Source organism: Musca domestica, unplaced genomic scaffold (assembly GCF_030504385.1).
Source record: "Musca domestica strain aabys unplaced genomic scaffold, Musca_domestica.polishedcontigs.V.1.1 8, whole genome shotgun sequence".
Classification (NCBI taxonomy): domain Eukaryota; kingdom Metazoa; phylum Arthropoda; class Insecta; order Diptera; family Muscidae; genus Musca; species Musca domestica.
This window is the reverse complement of record NW_026712409.1, coordinates 16008478-16023467: the sequence shown is the minus strand read 5'-3', so window position 1 is coordinate 16023467 and position 14990 is coordinate 16008478. Positions and strand designations below refer to the sequence as shown.

At 34.9% G+C, this 14990-nt stretch overlaps 1 protein-coding gene across 1 annotated transcript; it reads right to left on the bottom strand.

Annotated features, from left to right (window-relative positions):
- Nucleotides 1-5136: 5136 nt before the first annotated feature.
- LOC101890017 (peptidyl-prolyl cis-trans isomerase 5) lies at nucleotides 5137-13419 on the bottom strand. The gene is made up of 3 exons (XM_005177018.4): nucleotides 13251-13419; nucleotides 12803-12927; nucleotides 5137-5796 (listed from the first exon to the last, which is right to left on the bottom strand). The coding sequence occupies exons 1-3, from the start codon at nucleotides 13335-13337 to the stop codon at nucleotides 5397-5399; spliced, it is 612 nt and encodes a 203-aa protein (XP_005177075.1). The 5' UTR covers nucleotides 13338-13419; the 3' UTR covers nucleotides 5137-5396.
- Between the last annotated feature and the right edge of the window lie 1571 nt (nucleotides 13420-14990).

The following is a 14990-nucleotide window of genomic DNA, read 5'->3' as shown; positions in this document are numbered from 1 at the left end:
AAAATAGTATCAGTCGGTTTTGCCGACGGATGTATACCCCCACCTTGAGTTATGAACGTGACAGATTTGGACTATATCGACTACTTCTTGTACTTTATATGAGGTATGTGCACCTTTTCGGAAAATGGAAATATGCGTCAGGTAACATATATAGCGGACCGAAGTATTCCATTTTCACACTTCATCTAATACAGATAAAATACATCATCCAAGTGTGAATAGATTCGGATGTTAATTTTGCGTTTTATGAGCTTCATAATTACTCAAAATTTTGACCTTTTGTGGGGGAGGTACCAGAAGTAGTGGACCGATATATCCCATCTTCACACCAGATCTTGAGTTAGTAGAAATAATGGACGTATTTAATATGAAGAGAACCGGATGTTTATTTCGGATTCTTTGCTCGTTTTTAATACTCAAAACTTAGGTCCATTGTGTGGGAGGTACCAGAACGAATGGTCCGATCTCTACCATCTATATAAAAGATCTTTATGAAAATATTGAGACGTGCCAAGTCTGAATGGAATCGTGTTTAAGTGTTTTAAGAGCCTGATGAATATTCAAAATTTCGACCTTTTGTGGGGGAGGTACTTGATGGAGTAGACCTACATTATCCATTCTTGCACCTGACCTAGAACTGACGTAAATATCAGGATTTGCAAAGTTGGAACAAAATCGGATTATCGATTCTCTTTCTGTGCAGAAAAAATATATTTTTTTGAAAATCTCGATCATTTGTGTGGGAGGTACCAGAAGGAGTGGACCGATATATTCCACCTTAACACCAGACCTTGGGTTAATATAAATATTGGGATGTGTGAAATTTGAAGACAATCGGACTCTTACAACACATTTTATGAGAGTTGTAATTATTTAAAATTTTGTGGGGGAGGTAACAGAAGGAGTGGGCCGATATTGTCCATTTTTACACTTGACCTAGCACTTACGCAAATATTAAGATTTGCAAAGTTTGAGCTAAATCGGGTTATCGCTTCTATTTCTGTGCAAAAAATATTTTTTGAAAATTTCGACCTTTTGTGGCGGAGGTACCAGAAGGAGTTGACCGATATTGCCCATTTACGAACTCGATCTAAGTTTGACAAAAATATTACGATGTACCAAGTTTGGACCAAATCGGATACTGCCTTCAAGAGTTATCGTGCGTACCAGCCAGCCAGACAAACAGACGGACGGACATCGCTAGATCGACTCCAAATGTTCTGAAACGGATTTGGTCCAAAGAGACCTAGGGTCTAAAACCGTTATTTCGACTAGGCACGTTTTGACCGTATCAAATGATATATTCCCTCTGTAGCCATATGGCTGAGGGTATAAAAACCCTGGTATAATAATACAGGTAGTCGCATCGACACAGCAGCTGGTACAATGAAATGTCAAACCGATTTTGGAATTGAAAATATTGAATGAAAAATCATTGACATTTGTAAAAGTTGTTGAAAAATTCATAACATTACAACCTCCGATTTGCGTCATATAAGAAAACATATAAAAATTTACTTATTTTCGAAAAAAAAAAACATTTAAAATTTTGACATATCAATGTTCCCAAGCGTTGATGCATCTACCTATATTCTTCTACCATGGACGAAACCAAGACATTTTGTGTACGGAAAGTCCCCTCTAGTCTAACTCTATAGAAGTGATGAAAGATTTATGACAGACAAATGTGAATCTCAGTTTCCTTTTTGGTACGGTTATTAATAATTATCGGTTTTAATAAAGCTAGGTGATTTAAATTGCCAATTTCATAATAATTTTTACATAATTTTACCATAGTTTTTACATTTTTGAAATTTTATTGAATGAGAGCAAAAAATGTCGGAAATAACATCAAATTTTAAAATAATTTTAGATTTGTTCGAATTGGTCACCTTTGGCACGAATTATGGCTTCAAAGGCCAATGAAACCGTTACACGCTGCCCGAATTTTGCTCAGCGGTATTTTGGCCCATTTCCGGCGAAGCACTTGCTTGTAGTGGTGTCACTTTAGGTATTTTTTAGTGCCAACCTTGCTTTTCAAAATACTCATCGGAGACGGAGAAAACCAAATTCGGCAGTTCACCACTTTCGGCAAATCGAAGCAATCCTTTAGCTCATTTGAGTCTATTTTCTTTCTGTTGCGGTGTAAGTTCTTGCACTTTTTGGAATTTCAATGGCTTTACCCCGAGCTTATTTTTCAATATTTCCCGAATGGAATATTGAGATATTTTCAGCACAGGAGCCATTTTTCGACGCGGCCTTCGATCAAGTCGCTTCTTTACTTTTCGAACCATTTCTGCTGATGTTTTCTTTCGTTTACTTTCTTGACATCGGGCTACGCTATCAGAGTCACGGTAACGAGCGATGGTACGAGACATAAAAGATGTATTCACATTTAAATGCTGGAGTGTTCTAACGATAGGCACTTGTGGCTTTCCAGCCAAATATAAAGAAATCACACTATCACGCTTGAATTCCATCACGAATAACTTTTTTCTGGAAAACATTGTCCATTTTCGCACCTGACCTAGCACTGATAAAAATATTAGGATTTGCAAAGTTGGAGCAAAATCGGATTATCCTTTCTGTTTTTGTGCAGTAAAATATTTTTTTTTTGTTTTTGAAAATGTCGACCTTTTGTGAAGGAGTGACCGATATTGCCGATCTCTCAATTCGATCTAAATTTGATAATAATATTACGATGTACCAAGTTTCGACCAAATCGGATACTCCCTTCGAGAGTGAGTGACCGCACAAGCCAGACGGACGGACATCGCAAGATCGACTCCAAATGTCCTGTCCAAAGAGACGTAGGGTCCAAAATCGTTATTTCGATGAGGCATTTTTTGGCCGTATCAAGTGATCCTCTCTAATTGACAGATTTTCTTGGAAATATGTTTTTTTTTTTCATATACTTCTTTTGTATCCGCACCCTCTTTTCAATTAACTTATGTTCCATAACCACTCTACCTAACCTTGGTTTAAGTGTTTTTTTTTTTTTTTCACTTGAAGGTTCACTTGAAGTACAAATACCATTTACATCCATCACTTCTTTGGCCAAAGGAAAAGTGGCATCGGTAATTTGTCTCTCATCATTGACTTTCAAACATAATTTGTAATGGGTCTTATGAAACGAACCCATCCTCTTACTTTCTCCAATGCCAAAGGCCAATAAGCATCAAAAGTAATTTGTTGTTAGCGTAAAATCGTGATGAACTTATTTTCTATGCGATTTTGTTTGCTGTGGTCACAAAGTAACAAACTAAGTTTGAAAAATTCAAAGCATACTTTCAGGCGTTGAGAAAGTCAATAACAAATGAGAAGAAAACTAGCAAAATTCAAAGATTAGGAGGACGATAGGAAGTGAGAAGTTCGTAATGGATACTACAGCCTATGACAGAAAATTGTCTGTGCAGGTCCACGTTTTTGGTATACCCCCCATATTACGGTACCTCCCGCTATTCGGTATTTTGTTGATTTAAGAGACATTATTCACCGGAATTGTTTCAAATTTGGTATTTGAAGTTCGTAAAGGATACTAACGCCTATGGCAGAAAATTGTCTGTGCAGGTCTACGCTTTTGTAAAGCCCCCATATAAGGGTACCTCCCGATATTTGGTATTTTGTTGATTTTAGCGACATTATTCAACGGAATTGTTTCAAATTTGGTATTTGAAGTTCGTAATGGATAATACAGACTAAGACAGAAAATTGTCTGTACAGGTCCACGCCTTTGTATAGTCCCCATATAACGGTACCTCCCGATATTCGGTATTTTGATGATTTCAGCGACATTATTCACCGGAATTGTTTCAAATTTGGCATTTGAAGTTCGTAATGGTTACTACAGCCTATGACAGAAAATTGTCTATGCAGGTTCACGTCTTCGTATAGCTCCCATATAGCGGCACCTGCCGATATTCTGTATTTTGATGGTTTTAGCGACTTTTTTTCACCGGAATTGTTTCAAATTTGGTATTTGAAGTTCGTAATGAATACTGCAACCTACGACAGAAAATTATCGATGCAGGTGTACGTCTTCGTATAGCCCCCACATACTGGAACCTCCCAATATTCGGTATTTTGATGATTTTAGCGACTTTTTTCACCGGAATTGTTTCAAATTTAGTATTTGAAGTTTGTAATGGATACTACAGCCTTTGACAGGAAATTGTTTGTGCGGGTCCACATCGTCGTGTAGACCCTAATATAACGGCTACATTCGGTATTTTTAAGATTTTAAGAGAATTTTTAATTGCCAAATTCGTTCCAAACGGTGGAGGGGTTTCGAAGTTTGGCCAGGCTGAACTTACAGCTTTTTTACTTGTTTATACCACTTTACTTGATTCCTTCCTCTGTTAAGGTATCTAAAATGCAACCAAATTTTCTAACAAAACACATCTTCAATCACAAATTTGTTTTACTTTCTCCAATAAAGTTTCATGGAATATTCTCGATGGACATCCCACTTTTTCTTTTACCAACATTAAAAACTATATCACTTCTGGTCAACTCCAGCCACTACAAGACAACAATGTCAATATTGGCTTAACACATTTGGCACATTTGTGTGTGTGTGCGACTTTTATTTTTGTCAATCTGTGCCAATATGAAATTCTCAGCACGACCGATTAGCAATCAATTTTTGACAAAATGCTAAACAATTAAACCAACAACAACAGACAAACAATAGCTTGCGAATTGTTTAAGTAAAGATGATGACACAAGAATAGCAAAGCAAATAAAGGAAAGAAAAAAAAAACAAGAACCAGCCAACAAAGAAAGCTTAAGTTAAATGAAACTGCTGAGGGCATGTGATGTGGGTTTAAAGACTGCAAGTTGTTCCTTTGTTTAAATTAAGAGAACTGGTTTTGTGGTCGCTGTTGTAATACGAGACAGCCACTAAAATGGCAAAGAAGTTCTATGTGGTTTTGCCGTCCCCTGCATTTTTCGAAGGCTAGTTAACAACAAGGCAAAGAAAGGAATGGTTTTTGTTTTTAGTTTTTTTTTTTATAGTTTTTATTTAGATTCACAAAAGATCACTTGTTTGTTTTTTGTTTCTCATATAGCTGAGAGCGATAAAAATTATCCTCCATTATTCTCTGTATTTTATTTCTTTTTTAAATCTAATGAGAATTAAATGCAACAACTTTATTAAACTCTGTTTTTTTGTGGGTGTTTGTTAACCTAACATAGATATCTCATTTGTTTAAAAATCTACAATAAGATGTTCTTTTCTTTAAATATCTCTCGGTTATTTTTTTTTTTTTTTTAACAAAAAAGCAATTGCTCTTCTTTCTATTTGCGTTTCAAAAAAAGATATCTTAAATAAGGAAACTTATTACAAAGAATGTCCCATAAAAGACATTTGGGGGTGGTTATTATTTGCATTTTATTTATTCAGCATCAGCCTTGGACACAGCGAAGGGTTCAGCCACGGGCAATGAACCACTCTTGGCAATCACAACATCCTTGACGGGACGGTCACGACCATCTGTGGCAGTGTTCTCAATTTTGCGCACAACATCCATGCCAGACAAAACCTTGCCGAAGACAACATGACGACCATCCAACCAGGAAGTTTGTTTGGTGGTAATGAAGAACTGAGAACCATTGGTATCCTTGCCAGCATTGGCCATGGACAACCAACCGGCACCATAATGCTTCAGCTTGAAGTTCTCATCTTCGAAACGTTCACCATAGATGGAACGGCCACCGGTACCATCACCCCGAGTGAAATCACCACCTTGGATCATGAAATCTTTGATGACACGATGGAATTTGCTGCCAGCATAGCTAGAAGAAAAAAAGAAGAATAAAAGATAAGCGTTTTAGTATTTGTATTATCTCTACAACATTGTTGTTATTCGAACAAATTAAATTTGATTGCAACACAATGGACATGTCAAAGTAATTCGTTCAATTTGAATTAATTGTTTGGACACATGGGAAGACATATTTTCAAGATTTATGAAGACAAATTGTGTCACAGAAGCAAGGTGTATAAAGGGCACTAATGGTAAATTGAAATATTGTAACAAATTAACTGGCTTTCAGTATCAAAATATGACAGATTTGGTTTTAGGAAGACATTTTCAAGATTTTTTTTTTGAAGAAATTAAAGAAATTACTTATAAGTGGCAATATGACATTAATATGCTGTATAAAATCAGCATCGAAATGAGATTAGGAAACTATGTTCGCACACTAAGTTCTGGTTTCCGAAATTTATAAATTATGCCGCTCAATATGTGGTTCTTCAAGAATATTGTTTCATCCATTTTCAATATCGAAAATCCTATCTAATTTCAAACCTTAAATTTTAATTTCCACAGCCCAAGGCAAGACTCATATAAGAACTTTTTTGGTCTGAGAACTACAAGCGCTCCATATTTTGCTTTCTCCCGTATTTATACCCAACAAAATTGCAAAAATAAATAAATAAAATAGTATCAGGTTTATACCCCCAGCCTTGAGTTACGACTATTCAAACTGTTGCCCCTTTATGGGGGAGGTTCCGAAGCAGTTGGCCAATATTGACCAATTCGTATTTGACCTAAGACTGATATAAATACTACAGCGTGCCAGATTTGGACTATATCGTCCACTTCCTACACTTTATATGAGATATGTGTAAATTTTTGAAAAATGTGGAAAATATGCATGAGGTAACAGATATAGCGGGCGGAAGTATTCCATTCTCATACTTCGTCTAATACAGATAAAAGTATTGGTATGGGCAAAATTTAAAGGATATCGAACATTTATATCAAATTTTATCCGAATTCATAAATTTCGATAAATTACAACTTATAAAGAATCGCCGACTTGTTCCGCAAGTTATGAGAGATATAAGTATTGGAAATTATGACCTTTTGTGGGTGAGGAACCATAAGGGGTTGGCAGATATATATCATCTTAACAACAGATCTTGCGTAAGAAAAAAATTTTGTATGTGTGAAATTTGAAGAGAGTTGGATGCTTCTTTCGCCTTCTTTAAGCGTTTTTTTTTAACTTTGACCCTTTGTGCGGGAGGTACCAGAAGGAATTGTCCGATCTCTACCATCTTTATAACAGATCTTGTGTTTTGAGATTTGTCAAGTCTGAATGGAATCGGATGTCAATTTCGGGTTTTATGAGCTTCATGGATATTCAAAATTTTGACACTTGGTGAGGCAGGTACCCGAAAAAGTTTACCGATATACCCCATCTTCTTAGCAGATCTTGTGTTAGTAGAAATAATAGGATGTATTAAATATGAAAAGAACAGGATGCTTATTTCGATTTTTTTTATTCATTTTGGTTATTCAAAACATTGACTCTTTGTGGGGGAGATACCAGAAGGCATGTTCCGATCTCTACCATATTTATAACAGATCATGTGTTGATAGAAATATTGAGATGTCAATGTCATGCCATGTCAAATTCTTGTTTTATGAGCTTCATGGATATTCAAAATTTTGATCCTTTGTGAGGGAGGTACCCGAAGGAGTGAACCGATGTATCCCCCCATCTTCACATTAGACCTTGGGTTAATAAAAATATTGCGATGTGTGCACCCTGCAATTGTAAAGGTATAGCCCAGTCAACAGTTGATTGTAAATCAAGGTGGGAAGTATTTATAAGTTAGCCCCCAGATGGCACTGAAAAAAGCTAGAGTCAAAGACATAGAAGTAAGTAAAAAGATGGGAATGGGCCAAAAATCATGTTACCTCAGTTGTTATGACAATGATAATATTATTCTATTAACCTTAATGAAAAATGTTTGATCCACCGTACATTTTATTTGTCATTCTGCTCTATAATTGTATTTTTACTAACATGCCATTGTGATAAGCTGTTGCTCCACATATAATAACCACAAACCATTTTCTAAGAATGCATTTAGTCAAGTCTTTTCGTATTTATATCTTTGTTACATTTTTCTGAGATAGAAATGTAAAAAATATACTATTCTCTACTCTATTTCGAATACTTCTGTATTTCTGAAGTAGCAATTGTTCTCCTGCAGTCCCTGAATTTTTGCTCTCATATATATATAGGTCACACCTGGAATAAAAGAACATCCATTTTTTCCAGTAACTTCATTTCTAAAGTGATGGCCTACTTTTTCGAAGCTTGAAAAATTAAATTGAATCCAAGGGTATACATTAGACCATGGTAGAAATACCAGGTAGCAACATAGGCGAAAATTACAACAAAGCAACTTTTTTGGAAACTTGATATGTCAAAGTTGTAGTCAGGGCGAATTGATTTGAAGTACAAAATTTGGGGCAAATTATTTTTCCAATCAAAATATTGAATTAAAAATTTTCAAAATTGTTGTTTTTTCTATTACAAAAGCAAACATTCAAAACTTCCATCATCGATTGAAAGTAATGCTGAAGCCGCTGCACCTTGGTTTGATTATAGCACGTTCAATACAACATTTTTGAAAATCACAGAGACTGGAAATGGAGTGATCGTAGTCTCCAGCGCGCCAACGAAGGACATTTGCGATAATAGATGTTATCTCTTCATCATCTTTACACAGCATGCAGTCTTGGTAACGTTGGCAACGTTTATTTCATATTCAACAGCGATAATGTTCTTTACAAGAAAATATCCGGAAAATTAGTTTTGATGCTTTAAAATTAGGTTTTGTCGTGGTTCTGGGGTGTAGCCTTTTTTCTTTTGCTACATCATCAGCTTTCTCGCTGTAGTGACATGCTACCTAAAAGGTACTTTAGGGTATATTTACTCCTCAGGCTTACTTAAGATTTGGATCAAAGATTGCAGAAGATACAGGGGGCTGAGTCTACTGTGAGTCCACGCATATTATTTGCTTAGCTATGAAATGTATAGCAGACAGGAAGTCTTTTATGTATAGATAACTTTAATACATTCGAGCAATTTGAAATAAAAAAAATCTCAATATTTAATCACACCCCAAAAATTGCCAATGTTTTGTTCCCCAAACCAATCCAATATGCTTTGGAATCATTCACCTTTCACTGTTGAATCCCTATAGTATATAACATAGTTGAAAATCCGTACAAATAAGATGATGAAATTCCATGTATCGGTTTATCTCCTATATGAAATTGATTCCCTGTTTCACTTATTTCAAATATCCACGAATTTCAAATCTCCATATTACCTATGCCTACCATATGTTGAATATACACTTCTTCCCTCATAATCTATACAAACGTAAAATCTCGATTTTCTATCAATAACAATGTTAAAGTTTGAAATCATGCAACAATTTTCTTATGTGTAAATGAAGGCGAATTCAAATTACAACAATTTTTTGACATATCAAATTGATACCAGCTGGCCTGAAAGGGTTACCTTGTAATTCTACCATGCATTAGACCCAAAAATAGACCATCAAAAGAACTTTGATGACAGTTAAAGTTCATTAACATAGAAACTTTATTTAAAAAAACTTATTTATTCAAAAATTGCGAATTTTGAAAAACCTGTTTTTTAGCATTAAGTAGCGAATAGAAAGCCGAAGACAAAATATTAATGAATTAGCAAAATTTCCAAATTATATTTACCGTATGGTTTGTTTTGATAAAAAAAAAACTTGTTTTTTAAGAACACTAGTAGTCTGCATAAAAACAACAACAATAATGTTCAAGCATTAACATTTCTTTCGGTTCTTGTCTTGGCGGAAAGCTCACATTTTTGACAGTATTATAAATTCAATGTTTTGCGTTATTTACACCGAATATTTGTCATATACCGCGATACATAGATTTTCAATTTCTTTGATGATACGTCAAATGAATCATGAATCTTTGTAAAACGCATAATTAGGCACCGATTTAAAGCGTTATTTTCCAGACGGATCTTTGTGAACGTGAATATCTTTTAAGCAGGAAGTTTTTTTGCAGGACTGCGAAATATTCAAGGAAAAATAATGATGTATCTAAACGTGTCGAGTCCTACTCGAATAAGGACTGTCGAATAAGGCACATGGAAACAAACAATATATCAGCAATTGCTAAATCTTAAATCATCTTCGAAAACCTATTCCATTGGTAGAATAACCTGCCAGTACACGTAGCAGAAGTCCTTTTCTGTGATATACTTTCCTTCAGCATATTTGGTTTTTCATTCTTTAATTTCGCTTTTTTCTTCATCGACAATTTGGCCACATAGATTGCTAAACTTACATTTATTTACAAATGTCTAAACAGTGTTTTGCATGCTTGGCCACCTTGCCATAATCACACGTTTCTTCTGCCATTCAAATGCAAAAATTGTCAAATTTTATAAATAGTATAGACCGACATTGGGCCTTAACATTCTCAAAACAACCATAAACTTGTACATGAATGAAAATGAAGCACAGGGCAACAACAACTACAGCAAAACTGCAAGGGATTCTTTTATTGTAAAAAAAAAAAACGAAATAAAAAAACAAATTTCAAAATGCAACATATTATCGTCACTCATTGAAATAGGCAATTGGGTGATACTTTGATACGATGTTGCAGCAGCAGCATGCATACATACATTCGACACAAAGATAAGAGAAGGAGGTGATGATGATGCTGACCTAATTTTTAGTTCTGACAATTATATTAAAGTGCCACATATGTATGCATACATGCGTGTTCTTCACTTTTATTACAGTATACATGTATATATGGCTACATTTCAGTGATAAGGATCCCAATTTTGGGTAGTGAAAAGATTTGTCAAATTTTTTAATGAAAATAAAAAAATTGAAAACGTGTAAAGATAACGAAAAACCTAAAAGAAAAATGTTCCAAAATGGTTAATATTTAAAATATAAAATAAAATTTTCAAATAGAAATGAAAAATAGAACGATAACGAAAAAAAAACGAAACAAGTAAAATAGCTGTAAGTTCGGCCGGGCCGAATCATTTGGAACGAATTGGACAATTTTCAAAAAATAAATAAATAAATAAATAAATTAAATAAAATCCGTTAAAAATTCTGTTAAAATCTTAAAAATACCAAATGTAGCCGTTATATTAGGTTACATACGACGACGTGGAACTGCATAGGCAACTTTTGTCATAAAAATCGGGGAAAATGTAGCTAAAATCATCGAAATAACGAATATAGGGAGGTACTATTATATGTCATGGGCTGTAGTTTCCAGTAGGAACTCCAAATACAAAATTTGAAACAATTTCCGTGAATACTGTCGCTAAAATCATCAAAATATCGAATATAGGGAGGTACCGTTATATGGGGCCTATACGAAGACGTAGACCTGTACAGACAATTTTCTCTTTTAGGCTATAATGTCCATTACGAACTTCAAATACCAAATTTGAAACAATACCTGCGAATAATGTTGCTAAAATCATCAAAATTCCGAATATCGGGAGGTGCCGTTATATGGGGGCTATACGTAGGCGTGTACATGCACAGACAATTTTCTGTCGTAGGCTGTAGTATCCATTACGAATTTCAAATACCAAAATTTGAAACATTTCCGGTGAATAACGTCGCTTAAATCTCCAAAATACCGAAAATAGGGAGGTACCAATATATGGGGGCTATACCATAACGTGGACTTACTTGGCCCATTTTCAATACCGAAAGTCCTCCAGACATAATATACATTGGATTTTAAAAACCTACTTCATTTCGTTCGGAAGCTAGAATGATTTCCACAGATGGACGGACATCGCTAAATCGACATAGAATTTTAAGCTGATCAAGAATATATACACTTTGTGGGGTCTAAAATGTATATTTCGAGGTGTTACAAACGGAATGACGAACTTAATATAACCTCCATATTATGGTGGAGGGTATAAAAAGTGCCAAAATAATTAATAATTGAATATAAACAGCATCTTAAAAAATGGTATATCCTACTGTTAATAGAATAGATAGGATCTAAGTTTGATTGGAATATCAAAAAACTTGGAGGCTTTTTATACCCTGCGCCAAAGTGAGGTATTATGTCCTGTATATTTGAAATATAGAGAAAATGGAAAAGACCCAAAGATACTTATGATGAGCTTCATATAATCACCTTCCACCAGGATAAGTATATTGAAATCAAATCAAATCGATTCATATTTAGCTATAGCTTCCATATGAAATTCATCGCATTTGTATTAGAACCTACTAATTGTCATAACATGCACATCAAACAATGTTATTTGGTACGATAGGTTGCAAATTTAGTGGAAAACAATTAAGACTAAACTAAGCTCTTACGATCATATTTAATTGCAATAAGTAACTTCAACAATTTGATATTTCTTGCGGAAATATATAATACCCATATAGGCCTATCCAAAATATATGCCCTCCCTTGGACCTAAAACTTGGCAAAGAATTGTTACACACAAGTAGGTTTAAAAGCGTTTAAATTTCGCCCATGAAATGGCTGAGTTAGCATCATTGCCAAGTTGTCTTTGTTTTCATGTCGCGTTCTTGACTACCCAAATAAAAACACTCACTCATCATCAACAGTCAATGCTCTCATTATTTTTGCTAGCTATTCCATTACCCGCGCTCCACTGTAATGTTATCAACATTCAAGAATCTTGAAGTGCATGCACACGACAAGAAACAAAACAAAAACAATTTTTAAACACACAAGCTTGAGACTCAATTAAACCTAACCTAAAAAACACACAAGCTACACACACAACAAAGCAAAAGTCATTTATCATCATTTTACTGGTATGTGCCAACCATCTTAATTTTTTAACTCTCTTCTCTTGATTTCTATGTTCTCCCCCCACTGATTCTTGAACAAGAACCTTCATGTTTCATTTTTTTTCATAAAGCCAAAAAGAACAATCAACTTACCCTTCTCCAGCGGGTTTGTCAGCCAATTGTTTGAAATTCTCGACTGTTTTGGGTACGGTCTTGCCAAACAAGCCAATTTCAATGCGGCCGGCCGGTTCGTTGCCAATGGTTATGTCAAAGTAAACCTATGCAAAATATGGATGGAATGGAAAAGACAGGCAGGCGGGCAGGCAAACGTCATCATCATCAGCAGCAGCACCAACGGGCACAAACAATGGAAAGAAAACACATATACACACACAAAGATTAGAACATTTGCCAAAATTTGTATAATTTATAATATACAATGCGTTTGTGGGAACACACAAGGGGAAGAGTGAAAGAAACATAACTTAATAACTCATTATAACTTGGATTTAAACTAAATAAAAATCTGGGGAACTTGTTTAATGTTTCTTGACCTCACAAAGAAGGAACAGAGAACCCATTTTATTTGTCTTTTCCTTACCTTTTCGGTTACTTTGGGTCCTTTGCTATCATCAGCATTAACAATGGTTAATGCTGCCACTAGGCACAAACACAAAAACAATTTCATTTTTAGTTATTCTTTAGTTATTTGTACGTCCGGCGCAATAACTTTCCGTGTCCAGTGTAAACTAACGAATGTTAAATGTTTTGTTTCTTTCTATATAGACGACGTTCAGCCAGATTTCCTTGGTTATCTTTCGAACAGATAACACACTGAACTGTTATAGTCTTCCTTCCCTTATTTGACAGTGAGTTAGAACAGTTCAGCTAGCTATTCCGTTGCGGTTACTCTATTGTGTGTTGTGACACGTAATTGTTATAAATGAAGATAATCGCATTCCTTCTCTTTTCTCTGAGAAAGAAACAACAGCAGAGCACATTAGTCAGAGATGGGAGATTTAAATTGTATGAGGAAAATGATATGGACTGTTACTACATTCATAAAAACGGTTATAAAGAGAGCTATTTAAAATTAAATGTTGTGATTGAGTTACGAATGGTCTCGTTCTAGAGTTGCATATGAAGTGTACCAATTGACAGCTGCAACTAAATGACCAAAATACAGAAGAAAATGATTAGGCGCCGATTTTAAGGCATTTACGTAGGAAATTTGTCATTTTCATAAGCCATTACAATATTCAAATGCGAAACTTGAAAAAAATCGCTAAATAATGCAGCTTATATCAACAAAATACCGAATATAGGGAGGTACCATTATATGGGGGCTATACCAAAACGTGAACCTGCCCAGACAATTTTCTGTCATAGGTTGTAGTATCCATTACGAACATCAAGTACCAAATTAGAAACAATTCTGGTGATTAATGTCACTAAAATCATCAAAATTCCGAATATCGGGAGGTACAGTTATATGAGGCTATACGAAGACGTGGGCCTGCACAAGTCAATTTTCCGTCATAGGCTGTAGTATCCATTACGAACTTCAAATACCAAATTTGAAACAATTCTGGAAAAGAACGGCGCTAAAACCATCAAAATACCGAATATCAGGTGGTACCATTATATGAGGGCTATACTTAAACCTGGACGACTTGGCCCATTTTCAATAGCAAAAGTCCTGCAGACATAATATACATTTGAGTAAAATTTTATCAACCTACTTCATTTCGTTCGGTAGCTAGAGTGATTTTCACAGACGAACGGACATCGCTAAATCGACATAGAATTTTATACTGTTCAAGAATATATATACTTTGTGGGGTCTAAAATGTATATTTCGAGGTGTTACAAATGGAATGAGAAACTTAATATACCCTCCATACCATGGTGGAGAAATAAGGAGTGCGACTTCCAAAATAAAAATGTTTTTCTTTTTTTCAGAACGACTCTTTTTCAAAAGGCAACTTCCAGTAACAATTTCCAACAATTGATACAATCCTGGTACAATAAGGAAGTAGAACAGCTTCGTAAAAGAACAGAATTACAGCCCTGTTCTGTATAAATATAAGGTGTGTCTGGTTACTTTTCAGCAGGAATTGTCCAGCAACTTCTTTCTGAGAGAGTAAGGTACTTTTATTCTCTTTTGCAAGGAAATTGCGAAAAGTAAACAGACGGTATTCCTGCAGAAGCTTGCAACTAATCGGCTGATTTGTCAAAACAAACCAATTTGTCCCCCATAAGGAGAATTAAAACAAAGGAAGCAATATTAATTTTACAAGTTTTTTAAATAAAAATGTTGGAAATAGTCTTTTATTTTCTT